The sequence below is a fragment of the Meriones unguiculatus genome, chromosome 3 (assembly GCF_030254825.1).
Source record: "Meriones unguiculatus strain TT.TT164.6M chromosome 3, Bangor_MerUng_6.1, whole genome shotgun sequence".
NCBI classification, from domain to species: Eukaryota; Metazoa; Chordata; class Mammalia; order Rodentia; family Muridae; genus Meriones; species Meriones unguiculatus.
Window position 1 is genome coordinate 91063569 of NC_083351.1, and position 15695 is coordinate 91079263.

The following is a 15695-nucleotide window of genomic DNA, read 5'->3' on the forward strand; positions in this document are numbered from 1 at the left end:
ACATATCACTTTAAATTGTAACAGGGCCCCGTAATAACTCTCAGGGACATGTGCCTAGAGCATTAACACCTCCCATTGCCTCTTATAGTTCCACCACCATAGGCTGGGGGCCAGGGGGCTTTGTAGTATACTCAATCCAGATTCAGGCTTTGCCATTTTGGTATTTTCAACACTGCCAGAGATCCCAAGAAATTTTAACTTGTTTCAATAACCCCCTGAAGCCTCTTATCTACCAGGCAGCCTCTTTGGACCAATTTACATTTAACTGAAAAACAAAAACAAAAACAAAAATAAAGCATTCCATGGAAATAGTTATCCATTGTTCACTATTACTCCCCAATTAATACATTGTGCCTATTGTTACCCAATTGGTGGCTGTGCATAGAATGTTTCCGTACGCAGTAGGTGACAGTGGGTTTGGATGAGACAGATGCAGGCACGTCCTGGACTTTATGCAAGAGCTCATCCAGATGATGGTTTCCAACTTTAAGTCTAAGAAAGACTTCCCCAAAGCTTCAATATCCAACAGCATAATCCGTCTTAGATCCAAGGTGCCTACGTATCATATTATTTCTACAGCTCAAACAATACTAAGCAACTGACCCTTAGTCACACATGCAGCAGTCAATGTCATCAAAGTCATGAAGGGCAGGGCTAATGAAAGTAAAATCCACCAAGGTGTTGCCTCTTGGAGACATGGGAATGGCGAAGGCTTGGAGACCCATGGTGAGGTGTGCATTCTAGCAGAGTGGCATGGTTGTTACAACCAGTTACATGTTCTCTCATATATCTGTGGTCTGTTGTTTCCCAGACTGATCGTCACATTTTAATTTGCATTATTTTAATTGGCATACATTACTTTTCATTATCTTGGCAGACAGTGCCGTCCTGGGGAAGCTGCTTGGGGCCCAGGAAGGGGGCAAGGGATTGCCCTCCGAGTACTCGGCCTTCTTGACACGCTGCTTCATTTGTCGGGTTCGCTGTCTGCTGGACAGCACCTCCGGCTTTCTGGTGAGTGGGCAGATTCCAGGGATATGTGGGATACTGTTGACTGTGGTGAAGAAAAGGTGAGGACAGTGTGAGCACTGTGAAGAGGCTCCAAACAAGTAAGATGGCAGAGCTGGACCTTGATAGTATGCACTTGTATGTAGGTGGGGGGTGAGTGGGAGGCCTGAGAGAAGGCCTGGATGATTATAAGAAAAGCAGATGAAATATTTAAAATTGACAACAATTTTCAATTTAAGTTTAGGTGTTCATTTATTTAGAACTTCTTTCAAAAGCATTTTCTAGGGCTGGATGTGTATTAAATTGGCATCAGAGGTATGTGTTAATAGGGACTTGTCTTAGTTGGAGTTATTGTTGCTATAATGAAGCACCATGACCAGAAGCACATTAGAGAGGAAGGGGTTTATTTAGCTTACACTTCCACATCATAGTCCATCACTGAAAGAAGTCAGGACAGGAACTCAGACAGGGCAGAACCTAGAGGCAGAAGCCGATGCAGAGGTCAGAGCTGCTTATTGGCTTGCTCAGCCTGCTTTCTTATAGACTCCAGAACCACCAGCCCATGGGTGCCCTCACTCACAGTGGTCTAAGCCCTTCCACATCAATGATTAATGAAGAAAATGACCCACAGGCTCATCTACAGCCCATCTTATGCAGGCATTTTCTCAACAGAAGCTCCCTCCTTTCTGATGATTAAACTAACCAGGACAGGACTGAAGGAGCTTGGAAATTAGCGTGGGATTCTAATATGTTACAGGTCTGTGCTAGTAGGAAACTAGTAGGGAGGTAGGTTGTGGGGGAGGTAAGGGAAATGATGGCTCTTCCTGAGTGTAAGCTTTTCTTTATTGCTAAATTTTTTCAGTAGGTAATAAAGGCTCTTGTTCTAATAATGTTTCATTCTAAAGTTTGTGTTAAAGGTGTTACAATAATGAATTCTATTCATAAGAGAGGGTTTTATTGTATAACAGAGCAGATACAGACTTAGAATAAAACTGAAACAAATACCTGATAGAGGAATTAGTTTGATTTTAAAGTTGCAATAATATCTACAGAAATAAGTGTCTCCAGTAGCTTAATTTACTTTCATAAGACCTGCAGGGAATTAAGCCAGTTAAATTTCCAACAGGAATAGAAGCCTTGTCTTGTTCCTGATTTCAGTGGGATTGCTTTAAGTTTCTCTCTGTTTAACTTGATGTTGACCATTGGCTTGCCGTATATTGCCTTTATTGTGTTGAGGTATGTGCCTTGTATCCCTCATCTCTCCAAGACTTTAAACATGGATGGGTGTTGGATTTTGTCAAAAGCTTTTTCAGTGTCTAATGAGATAATCATGTTTTTTGTCTTTCAATTTGTTTATATAGTAGATTACATTGATAGATTTTCATATGTTTAATTATTCCTGCATCTCTGGGATGAAGCCTACTTGATCATGATCGATGATATTTTTGATGTGTTCCTGGATTCAGTTTGCGGGTATTTTATTGAGTATTTTTGTGTCAATGTTCATAGGGAAAATTGGTCTGAAATTCTTTGTGTGGTTTGGATATCAGGGTGACTCTGGCCTCATAGAATGAGATTGGCAGTGTTCCTTTGTTTCTGTTTTGCGGAATAGTTTAAGGTGTAAGCTCTTTTTTGAAAATCTAGAATTCTGCACAGAAACCATCTGGACCAGGACTTTTATGGGGGCAGGGGAGACTTTAAAAGACCGCTTCTATTTCCTTAGTGACTATAGGACTATTTAAATTGTTTACCTGATCTTGATTTAACTTTGGTAAGCGGTATCTATAAAAAAACAAACATCCATTTCATTTAGATTTTCCAGTTTTGTGGAGTACAGGGCCCTAATGATTCTTTGGGTTTCAGTGTCTGTTTTTAATGTCCCCCTTTCCATTTCTGATTTGTTAATTTGAATATTGTCTCTCTGCCTTTTAGTTAGTTTGGCTAAGGATTTGTCTATCTTGTTGATTTTCTCAAAGAACCAGCTCTTGGTTGCATTGACTCTTTAAATTATCTTTGTAATTTATTGATTTAAGCCCCGAGGTGGATTATTTTCTGCTGTATACTCCTCTTGGGTGTATTTGCTTCTTTTTGTCCTGGAGCTTTCAAGTGTGCTTTTAAATTGCTAGTATGAGATCTCTCCAATTTCTTTATGAAGGCATTTAGTGCTATGAACTTTTCACTTAGCACTGCTTTCATTGTGTCCCATAAAGTTGGCTATGTTGTGCATTCATTTTCACTGAATTCTAGAAAGTGTTTAATTTCTTTATTTATTCCCTGACCCAGCGGTCATAGAGTGGAGAGTTGTTCAGTTTCTATTACTTTGTAGGCTTTCTGTTGTGTTTGTTATTGTTAAGCTCCAGCTTTAATCCATGGTGGTCCGATAAAATATATGGGGCTATTTCAATCTTCTTGTATCTATTGAGGCTTGCTTTGTGACTGAGTATGTGGTCAGTTTTGAGAAGTTTCCATGTGGTGCTGAGAAGAAGGTATATTCCTTGGTACCCCAGAGGATGTGCTCCACCAACATAATGGAGGCATGTGTGTTACTGCTACTTTTAAACTCTATTTTATTTCCATTTCTTAATGCCTCTTTCTCCCTACTCCAGCCCAGTCCTTTCCAACATTCCAACACCAGTTAGGAGAGAAAAAGAAGGTTAGTGGGGAGAGGGAGCGTAGCTCTCTTTGGCTCCTTTCTGCTGGTGAGGGTTGTCAGGTTTCTTGGCAGAAGTCCAATCTTCCTTTCAGGAGATCTCTTACTTCTTGTCACACTGCATCTACAGCAAGCAGGAGCAGCAGAGGGAAGCACCAGCAGCCTTTTTCTTTCTTTGAGCGGGTTCAACACTCTCTGGGCTCTGGCATTTATTTCCTCTCAGCGTCCTCAGATTTAAACTATCTGCAGCTGGCAAAGAGCCCCTCTCAGCCCACATAACAAATAGTTTGCTGCTGTGGACAACTTGAATCAGTCCAACATCCCACACCTGGGATTAAAACAAAAACATGTTTACAAATCATAAACCAAAGCTTCTACAATACAGGTGTTTCCTAACGTTTTAGGATGAGACTTGCTTGATGGTATTGCTACAAAATTACCCTCACATACTTGAGTCCGCTGTGTGAACAGCATGTTTTTCTGTCTTTAAAACACCAGACTATGCAGTTCCAAGGAAAACTAAAATTCCTATTTGGACAGAAGAAGAAGGCACCATCAGGAACCGCACTGCCTCCCCGGCTCTCATTGTTCTGCATTGTGGTGCCAGTCCTGCCTTCTGTGGCTGAAATGAAAATGAAAAGTGCTTTCTTGAGGGCGAAGCATAGGGCAGACATTGTGGTTACAATGGATTCAAGGTGAGCATGGATTGTAACATTGTGACATTGGATGATGAGAGCAAAATGCCCTATATGTTGTAATATTTTTCCCAGCAAAAAATAAATATGAAGTTTGGTATTTTTAAAAGCATTACACAATGTACCCGACAACTCTTAGGGGAAAGCAGCTTTTCAAAATTGGTGGAACTACAGCACCACACACTCTAATGCTCTGGAGCTGCACTTAACCTCCAGGCTCAGCCCTCAGAGAGGCCAAAATGGCCTGTCACCTCTGTGGGCCCTGCCTTCTCCGCAGTTAGTTGGTGTTGGGGACAGCACAGGAAGATCTGTCTAGTGGGCACATCTGAAGTTAGTGTGGACTGTGCCTGCTTTCTAGGCCCTCATTTGGCTAATCCTGTGGCATTTTCTTTGTTTTTCAGAAGCAGAAAACACACCCAGTTTTCTGGGCCATTTACAGGAGTTATTTCAAATGCTATGCATATAAAGTTATTTTCTACCTGGTATAGAGACATGGGGTATGAAATCAGAGGGAAGACAGATTGAGACACAGAGATGCCTCAGTTCTGAATTTGATTTTTGTTGTGTGACACTATTCCTGGAGAGACATGAACAAATATCTCCTTGCTTGATATGGTGAACTGATGACAGATCAAAGTATGGATAGCACACAGTCCAGCTTGGTTTTATTAGGGTTACTTACAGGGATATGCGTGAGAGGATACTTACAGGAGCAGAAGTGACTCAAAGAGAGCTGCGCTGACACCCACCTCAGCATGAGTGACCCCTCACAAAAGCTGGAAATCTGGGGATATTGCACAGCCTTCAGGCAGCTCAATAGGTCACCTGAGCCCGTAGGTCACCTTTCCTGATGGCTCAGTTGCTCTGAGCCTTTTCTAAGCAGCTCACCTTGTATGAGGGTCTTCTGGGCAGCTTGGCTTATGAGACTCTTAGCAGTTTTTAACTGTGTGTATATTCGTGAGAGATGCCTAGTAAATCCATTCAGTTTCAGGGACTTCCTGAAGATGTTCTGAGTTATTTACTTCCTGTCTTAATGATCTTCCCTGAAGGATAGAATGTTTATCTTTTCTTAGAACATCTTATTGTTTTACTTCCCTGTAAAAATCCTGTCATTAAATATTCCTTTTACATCCTGAAGAGCTTCTCTCTGAGATGGAAGGTTTTAATCTTGGAGGAAACTGCTGCATAATGATTTTCCACATAGATTGTGGGCAACACTTTCTGGTGTTCACTATATAGTAGTAGTCAAACAAACAAACAAACAAACAAACAAACCCCAAATTCCCAGTCGATTGTTATTCAGTGAACAGACCAAACTGCCCATCTTCCCCCTCCAGGGGAAGATCCCAGGCTGTGGCTACATTAGTCAGAACAGCAAGGCCTGGAATAAACAGTGGAAGCTGAAATGGGCCCTCCATCTATTTAAAATGAACTAGGAGTTTCAGCTGTAACCCTGACTCTATTCCTAATCCGAACCATGGTGCTCCTCTCATGGAGTCATTGTGAGCTTTCTTCTGGCCTTAGTTGCTGGAAGAGTACTGGGGAGGCCATGGGCTAGGACTAAGCAATAGATTGGTCACTCAGTCTTGGCTGCAGTAGAGACACCACAAAGGATGAAGGGGGTTGTGGTATAGCAGAGCAAACAGGATCCCTTCCTTTTCAGCCAGTGACCCAAGGGAGAGCACAGAATAATCCATGCATCAGGAAGGCAAATTAGAGTCACTGACCTGGGACACTTGGGGCATGATATCCTCAGGTCAAAATGGGGATGCCATTAGAATGGGCACTGCCTCTCCTGAAATGGCCTGACAAGGTATTTAACCGCCCTCATGGAGACTGTACTGTAGGAGGGGACAAGACTGATGAGGAAATGGTTATCCCAGAGGGTTACAGCTTTCTAACCACAAAGCTCTGGGAACACTAATGCTGTGCTCAGAGCTGGGCCTGTAGAGCGACCTCTAGTGCAACCTTGAATTCCAAGCAGGAGAAGGCAATTTCTGGTACCCATTTCACTCAGTCTCGGAAGCATGATGGGCACAAGATCGGGTACACGGGACACCCCCTTTCAAGGAGACACCTGGATGGATTTGTAGGATTTCTGAAGATGGCATCCCTATAAGTAGGTTTCATACTGTGCAAAATATTGAAACTCTTATGGAGAACCTTGTGTTCAGACTCTGCCCCCTCTGCTTTGAGTTGAATTCAGAACGGCTATCAGCAAACACACCACAGTTCATTCTCTGCAGGGGCAGAGATGGCGGTGCCAGGCCCTGAGAGCTGGCTCTGGGAGCAGCTGCTGTCTCTCACAGCTTTTGTAATGAGGACATTGTGTAGGCTGTTCCTCTTTATTTCTTCAGCCTGCTATGTCCTTTCACCTATCTGCTAAAATTTATTTAAAATCCTCAAATCAACCATTGTCCATAGATACACAGTAAGAAGATATGACTCTCAGAGAGTACACATTCCAAGAAGTGATCCAGGAGACCAGGCTTCCCCCTCTCTCAGTCTCAGCAACTCACAGACCCCATGTACAAAGAAATAAGCCACACTGCACAGAACACTTTGGAGTTAGTCCTGCAGACAGAGTTTGAAGCCCAGCACTGATACCCAGTAAATGGGGCATTGTCAGGCAAGTCACCTAAATTTCTCCTTCAAAAAGCAAAATGGATCTATCAGGATGACTCAAAATTATTCTAAATGGAACTTAAGGGCAAAATCCACAACACCAGTAGTGCTAGCACACCAGGCTCAGCCGCTCATCCAAATATATCTATTAAAGAGACCACTCACAATAAAAATGGAGAAGGGAGACATTGGCGGTGGTGCATTGGAGACAGGAAGATTTGAAAGGGTCCTTTCCCATATTTGGAGCACTCACATAAGATTTTGGCTTAAATAGAGGCAAAATAGGAGTAGGGATAAGAGGTATACTTAGTTAAGCAGTTCTAGTCAAGGAAGGCATGGTAATTTGGTTAACCATTGTCTCCATTCTGGTTCTGCAAAGTGGTCTGAAGAAATCCTTATTCCTTGAGGAGATAAACTGGGTTTCAGGAGATATTTACTGCTTCTTCAAGCTTCAGCCCCACCCTCATGGACAGTCTGTTTTATGAGGCTCCCCTGTTGCTGGAATCTAAGGTGTCTGCAGGTTTGTGAAAGGAGTAGAGGCATCTTGTCCCCTTTTAAGAACATGAAACAGAGCCAGTGGTGGCAGCAGCACACACATCCCAGAACTTGGAAGGCAGAAGCAGGTGGATCTCTATGAGTTAAAAGCTAGACTGGTCTATAGAGCAAATTCAGCACAGCCAAGGCTATACGGAGAAACCCTGTCTAAAAAAAAAAAAAAAAAGAAAAAAAGAATATGATATAGAATGTACTAAAGAGCTGACATTAAGATTCTCCCATTATTTTTTGTGCCTTAAGCCTTAAAGACAATGAATGAAATAGTGTGCTGGCTAGTTTTATGTCAACCACAAACAAAAGTTATAGGAAAAGGAGGGAACCTCAACTGAGAAAAATGCCTCCATACGATCCAACTGTAGGGCCTTAGTTAGTGATTGATGGGTGGTGCTATCCCTGGAGCTGATGGCCCTCCAGTTCTATAAGAAAACAGGCTGAGCGAGCCATGATTGAGCAAACCAGTAAGCAGAACTCCTCCATGGCCTCTGCCTGAGCTCCTGTCTCCAATTATCTGCCCTGCTTGAGGTCCTGCCCTCACTGCTTTTAATGATGACTATTACATGGAACTGTGAAATAAACTCTTTCTTCCTCAAGTTGCTTTTGGTCATGTATTTCATCACAGCAATAATAGCCCTAAACAAGACAAATAGGGCAGGTAGCCCTAGTTCCTAGCTAGATGCTCCAGGAACAATTAATGTACTTATGTACATAGGTAAGCAGGTGATCTGAAGTAAAGAACACAGATGCAATGTGAAGGTAGAGATGCCAGACTTTCATCCTGCTTTTAGAGTTTTTGTGGACCCAGTGAGGAGTCTGGTTCTTAATAAAAGCAGCTTCCAAGTGCTTGATACTAACTCTCATCACACCCCCCACACTCACGCCCCCATCTTTACCCTGAGGGTAGTGGCTTCATGATCAGTAATTAATTGTTATGATGATTGTATGAAACACAACTTCCTTGAATCACAATAGTCAAGCTTACTTTTATTCTGACCTTCTGGAGGGGAGGAAGGTGCAATCTCTAAATGCCATACACCCCTTGAAGTAATTCATTAGCTTTGTATTGGACCCCAAAAGTTCTATAAGAAAACAGGCTAAGAAAGAAAAAAAAAAACAACCAAAAACCTCTGCAATATAACTATTAAAAGGTATAAGTTAATTTCTATCTTCTCTTGAGCAAGCAGTAATATTTGTCTTGCTAATTTCTTTCATTGTCATATTGTTTACATACATTGATGCTGTTATCTGGTCTTCACAGGGCAAAAGCTGTTACAAGTCTGTGTGAATCAGAATTACATCCTAAACCCAATTACTTAGCAGGTACTTCTAAAACTTCACTTTCTCATCTCATCTCTATGGCAAAATGCTTTTGTCCCTGAAGAGCTCCCCATGCCTACAGAACTCTATAGTCCCCGTAGATGCCATGGCCAGTGGGAAGTACCACTGCCCAAGATAACTGCCTGCTGCTGTCACTCTGTCACTCATTGCTGGGAACAAACCTCATCATTAGCCCTCATTGTGACATCCTTTTCCTCTCTAAACTCTAACAGGAAGGAGCAATGGAGAAAATGGCATTTCTCTCTTTAGGGGACAAACAGATAGGAGCCACTGGGCCCAGGCTCTAGCCAGGCCTTCGTGTCTATGCCTCAGGGGTGGTTCTGATCTCCTGGATCCCAAGGGAACTTCAGGGTAAGTGGTAACAGACTGCACAGTCCCAATCTCTATTAAGTCACTGTGACTATCAGAGTGAACAGGATGGAGTAGGCACAGAGAAGAAATAGTTGCTGTAGCCCTGACACCTGCGTGCCTGTAGACATCCTCTCAGCCTGAGTAGCAAGCATTCAGGGAGGAGTATGTTTGTTCCAGAAATCCTTTCAGGACACTGTCCTTCTCCCACCTGCCCACCCTCTCGCCCATCCTGACCATGGGTATCTTCACCAAGATGGCTACTAAGTAGCACCCTCCTCATCTCTTATCACACAGGTGCTAGTCCTGAAGCCACAAAGTATCCTGTGGTCAACCACAGGATTGTTCTTTTTAGTTTGATAGTCCCTAAAATATCATATTAGTCATGATCATATGGCTGACGGAGGACACTCTCCCATGCCAAGAAATGCCTTCTTGGAGCAAGGGCTGCCTGGGAAACTGGGGGCCAAGGATGGGAAGATAGAGCAAGGAAGGCTCTTCACTGGTCCCTGACTGATAAAAAGGCCAGTGTGTTTTGGGAGGAATTGAAGCTGCCCTTGGGATTTAATTAGTGTGGTGCTAAGTTTCCATCCTCTCATAGAGAGGCTGAGGCCCTAAGGTAGTGGGACTGTCACTTCTGTTATGTCCAATGGCTATCTTTTCTCTGAAGGGACAAAGAAGAGGACCAGAAGCATGTACTAAGGAGATCCCCTGGTGCCCGGGGCCAGAGGGAGATGCACAAGTACAGTTATGGCTCGGAGACACCAGTACGCTTGAGGCACCTGAACTGGAGCATAGAACAGCGAAGTCAGGAGGACACTACCAAGCTGACTCGACAGCCCAGTAAGAATGAGTCCTCCACATGTCTGGAGCCCCATGGTTCCTGTGTGCCCTACTCTGGGAGCCAGGGCATGTTTGGGGCCAGCAATGTGACTTCTTTCAGAGATTCACCAGACCATCCCACTGGTGCCTACTGCAGCCAAATGAACAGACCCTTGCAGGAGATCCACCAGCGCCAGATGGAGCCTTCCCCTTGTCATGTCCCCCAGGGCAGCCTGGGATCGAGAATCCCTCTGCCTGGAACGCAGCACTTCACAGCCAGGGGCCTTTCGACAGAGGATACAAAATTGCCCAGCCTGCCAGTGACCATCGGCACCCCATGTAATCCAGTATTGTCACTGGAAGTGCCAATCAAGAGGGAAAGTGAGTCTGGATCCCAGGATATAGCTGATGCCAGCACAACTAGCCGGGTGTGGCTGGGAACCAGTGACATGGCTAGGAGACATCTGGTCAGTTTCCCTGCCAGGTTGCACCTGAAAACAGAACCTGACTATAGGCAACAGGTCTGTACCCCACACCTTGGGCATGGTATGCTGGGAGCTAATCCCCACAGCAAGGATACTGTCGGATCCTGCAGGGAGCAGGCTCCTCTTTATCCTACACATTGCACCTGCCTGGATCCAGAGCTTCCTCCTCAACTCTTCATGCAGGGCCACAGTGAGAGCCAGCACTCTCCTTTGGGCCAAGGCTGCAGAGCTCCTATTGTTAAGCGTGAGCCCCTGGAATCACCAGCATGGGCCGTACCTGGTCAGGTGGCTGTGCCCAGGGTGTTCCCTAAGAGTGCCTCTATAACTGTGATCCCTCCCAAAGGCTCCAATGGAATTTTCCTACCCTAGAGCTGCTGCTCAGCTGGAAGTCTTAGTCCTTGGATGATGGAATGTGATCAAGGATTCTTCTAGTGAAACTCTTTACGGAACTCAATGGGCGAGGCTGAGATCCCCTGCCTCATGTGTGCCCTTACTTAGACATGTAGTTGAGCAGTACAGCACCAAGGGACTCTCATGCATAAATCTCAGTCTGTTCAAATGGACAGTTTCTCTTTCAGAAATTAAAATGTTTAAGGAAGTAGCCAATAGTATTCTATGCTGGGCAGTGCTCAAATGATTGTCAAAGTGGCACGTCCCTGATGCCCAAGCTTGCTAAACCTGTATGCAGCAGGAACTAAGGCTCTGAGTCAGGATCTGATGCCATACTTGGCATAGTGGTGGTCAGGGAAACATTCTGTCCCAGGGTGTTTTCTGTGGGTCGCTGAGCACATTTTATGTACCTGTGTCCCTGGGCACATCACATAGTGGAGGCTACAGTTTCCAGGCCAGAAACCAGAGAACACAAAGGGTGGTGAAGAGGCATTATCCCTGGCAGTTGTCTATAGGACTTCCAGGTAAGGCAACGGTTCCTAGTCCAGGGAGACTTAGGGACAGAAAGACATCCAGTATTTGTTTTGATTTGTAAAGGCAATGCACTCTGATCATAGGAAATGTGGATATCATGTATAAATCAGAAAGGAAAAGTCACCACTAACCACCAGCAAAATGACGTATAGCTGGTAGTACAATTGAGAGTGTTCCAAGGACGGGCTTAGATCAGAAACCTTTATCCATTAGCACAGGATCCACCGAACAGGAAAAGCCTGCTGTGCTCTGCTTGCCTGTTTGGCACAGTCTCCCTCCCTCCATCTCTGATGCCACTTCTGAGGAATGGCAGGAGCTCGATGGAAAGGCTCATGTCTAACTCTTGTGGGCAGTCTCTTCAATACAGACTTCTCTCCTTTACCTATAGCTCCAGGCTATCGCTGCTCAGCCACTGGTTTAGTGAAGAACCTGCCTGGTAGATGCCTGTACCCTTACCAGAATCAGGTTGAGTGAGCAGGACTAGGTCTTCTGCGTAGCTTTTGAGCTGTCTGGTTTCCAGGAGGACTCACCATGGGTCGGGGATATGACTGAAGATTTTCTAGAACTGAGATGCTAACCGTAAGAACCAGAGACTTGTGTTCTCTGTCCCTCAGTTGATTTTCAAAGGGTACTACAGGAGATGTGCTGTTGTAGATGTGCTGTAGATGTGAGGCCTGCTCATACCTCCACTCCAGGTTCCTGTTCCCTAAAGCCTGAAGTCAGGATGGTTTCCCAGTCTGCCCCTGTGCACCTGTCTCCCTCATTCCGTCAAACTGTCCCAGTCCCACGTTACATATTTCTGCCAAGCATAGCTTATCCTGTGGATATTAATGAGTAGCCAGAGGTAGAATTTGAGTGTTCCTCAACACCTTCTGTTCTAACCACATGCCCAGCTCCTGAGGGCAGGATATGCTCAGACCACTCACATACCTGCCATTCTAGCATTTCCCTCTGAAAGAGTTTAGCTGTGTTCCTGTCCTCAGCCACACTCAGCATCCCATACACTTCTTACACAAGGAGCAGAGAACATAGCCAACTGTTCTGCTCCAATATATACAACATTTACCAAGAATCCTGGAGCCAGTAGAAGAAACCTAGGAAAAGAGTCCATGAAAATGGAATTCAGAGCATAATCAGGCGTGGTGCACCCGAGAGACAGAAGAGAGGATGAGTAGTTCAAGCCTCCATGAGACCTTGTCTCAAGCAAAACAAAACAAGACAAAACAAAACAAGACAAAACGTATTATTACTTACTTACCGATTTTAGCCAGATTCCCATCCCCTTGATATGTAACCAAAGAGCTGTGTCCCCGATGAAGTCCAGACACCCTCCACTCAGGTAGTCTGAACCTTTCAAATGTACCTCATCTGCACCCTGCTGGGATGACATACCAAATGTGGAGTGTGGGCAGCTCAGCTGGGACCTGGGCTTCCCTGCAAGGCAGTAATTATGGACACTGAGTTCTTGCCCTTGGAGGTCGGTTCTGCAGATTTTTTGGCAGCATTACACGGTAAGTTTGGATACCTGGTGCCAACACTTTCCAAAGGAGCTCAGATATCTCAAACATGCACTTTTGTTGCTCATTCAATACAAATCTCCAGTCACCATGCACAGGAAGTCCGCAAAGGATGCTCCTACTTAAAAATTTCTCCATTTACACTAACTACAGGCATTTTTTTTTTTTTTTGTGATACCTAGCTTTTACCTATATGGATAGAAAATATCAAAAGTCAAATTTTATGAGACATGGGCTAGGAAGGAATAAATAAAGTGTCCTTTATATTTGCAATTTCTACTGAAAAAAAGTCCTCAAAATGTAGACCCAGTGAAGTTTAAACAGATACACTACAATGCAGCTTTCTGTGCTGTTTTCTCAGTGTTCTTGTTTTACAAGAGAATCCAAATGCATTCCTTTGTGGTTTGTACTAAATTTGCAAAACTTGTGTAAAATAAATCTCATATTTCCATGTATTTAGTATAAGATTGTGTGCCTTTTCCTTCAGAATACTTTGGGTTCACATTCTAGGACAGCAGAAGGGGATAATAAATGTAAAACTAGAAGGGCTGGAGTTGAGGGTTGGGTTTGAGTCCTCCCCTAATCTCTTTGGAACCCTCAGGTACCCCAGACTCACACTATCTGCGAAAAGTGAGGAAGCCATAGCAGAGGTCATCTTTGATCTGAAGATATTTTTCTCCTGCAGTAGTTACCACATTGTAATCCCTTTTCTTTATGGCTTATGCATTTTGTATCTTTACAACAGTCTCTGTGGCTTTGAGAAAACTTGGGCAATTTGATACTAATTTTCTGAGGCTTAATTGGCCACTATGAGAAACTTCCTCCTTTACTAACCATTTTGTTTCCTTACATCTAAATTTTTCTCCTATAACAATTTCACCATGTTTAATCCACTTACTTGCACTCATTTCTACTTCCCATTCTGTTTTCAATTATGTATTATTCCCCCTTTCCCACTTTCTCTGCTGTTTGGAATCCTCTATGCTCTCATCCTTCTCTTTTTCTACTTGTTTGGAAGCTGCAATTCAATATCCTGGCTGCATATTTAATAACATATAATCTGGAGCTAAGCAAAAACTCTGTCCTCTGAGAATAAGAACAGGTCTTGGCCACATCAGAATTCATTTCTATTGATATTGAGGGGGGTAAAAAAGCCCCTCTGGATTTCCTTTGCCAAAGGCTAGGCCTCAGAACTACTCTTTAGGCTGAGAAGTGAAGTGTCTTTGGCAGCCTTCTCTACTCTAGGGCCCAGCAGAGCCATGCAGCCTTCTAAACATCCCAGTTTCATTTGTGTTTCTGGATCCACCCTTGCACAAAGGAGGCTGTGATCATCTGGGTTTCCAGAAAGAGTCTCCGTCTGCTCTCCACATACTTGGAACCTGTGCCTCCTCCCTTGCTCTCTGTGGGTATAATCCTGGGATGGGGCCACTCATCTTCCTGCTTCAGGGAAGTAGAACCATAATTACTACATTGTTTCTTTCCCTACATTGGCCCTGGTTACTCCTGTGCCTGTCTATTAATCCTCATATACATTCAAAAGTATGCTTAGTATATTCATCCATTGATCCCAAGTGTTTCCTTAGCTTTGTCACTATGTAGTTGCCATAAACAGAAATCAAGAAGGATTCTTATTAATTAATTTATTTGTAAGGAAACAGAAGTTGAGTCCTTTACTGAAGCAGTTCACTTCTTACTAGGCTAACTGAACCAGTTAGGGAATATCATAGCTAAACATTCCACTACATAGCGGGCAGCGCTAGATTAGGGTTAAATATAAGCTAAAACCAAACCAAACCAAAACAAAACCCTGCAGCTTTTGTCTTGGTAGCTGTGCCTCCTGACTCATTCAGCTAAACATTCACGAAGCTGACGTTTTTCCTTGTATATCATAAACTAAGAGGCCTGGGCGCTTTTCCAATTGCAACTCATACACTAGGGGAGGGTCTGCATAATCAAAAGACTGACTTCTTTTGCGTTATGGTTATGACAGGTTACCTACATTGTTCCACTGTTTACTGAAGATCTGTCCCATCATCCAATGATTTGGGAGATCCAGACTTTTAAGTGTTGTTTTAGGTGGTGCACCAACAAGAGTATGTGCAGAAAAAACAAACAAACAAAGCTGTCAAGTCAGTGTTGTCAGGCCTGATGGGTTAGTGAAAGAACCGAAACCCGCCAATATTTACTAAAAGTTCATACCAGTGTGGGAAAGTCTGTTTCTGGCTGTTCCTAGTTGCCAAGGCAACGTGACGCTTCCCTGCTTCCTTTAGCTGGAGGAATTCCACCAGCTGTTTTTTTGCTTCTATTTTTTTTTTTTTTTTTTTTTAAATCTATGGGTTATACGAACAGCTATGAGCGGCAGCCCACTCACTGTGGCTCCGTCGTCCTGAAAGCTTGAATCTATCAGAAACCTCTGGTGGACTGGTGAGGGCAAAGCCAGCAAGAAAAAACAATATACGAAGTACAAGTAGTGAACCTTGACCACAAGATAAAGAGATGGAGAGGTGTGGAGATACCCAGGTGGCTAACGGGAGGAACTAAGCATGGACAAACATTAAGAGGTGAATCCCGAGAAAAAGGTTGGGTACGGCAGGTGCTACAACAGAAGAGAGGGGCGGGAAAGGGCCGAACGTCAGAGGGCTGAGCCAGGCCAAGATCCGCAATCCTGATTATTCTGAGTCTGTGTCACAAGATGCAGGACAAACTTATAAACAGACTACCGAAGTACTGCCGG

The 15695-nt window shown here is 43.9% G+C and overlaps 1 protein-coding gene across 1 annotated transcript in view; it reads left to right on the forward strand.

The window, feature by feature from the left end:
* Ahrr (aryl hydrocarbon receptor repressor) overlaps nucleotides 1–13336 on the forward strand; it is a 73454-nt gene extending 60118 nt beyond the window's left edge. The window contains exons 7-11 of the mRNA XM_021631437.2: nucleotides 878–1011; nucleotides 4154–4350; nucleotides 8786–8847; nucleotides 9078–9216; nucleotides 9884–13336. Of these exons, the coding sequence (XP_021487112.1) occupies nucleotides 878–1011; nucleotides 4154–4350; nucleotides 8786–8847; nucleotides 9078–9216; nucleotides 9884–10889 (1538 nt within the window). The 3' untranslated portion in view covers nucleotides 10890–13336. The remainder of the gene's footprint in view (nucleotides 1–877; nucleotides 1012–4153; nucleotides 4351–8785; nucleotides 8848–9077; nucleotides 9217–9883) is intronic.
* Nucleotides 13337–15695: the final 2359 nt, after the last annotated feature.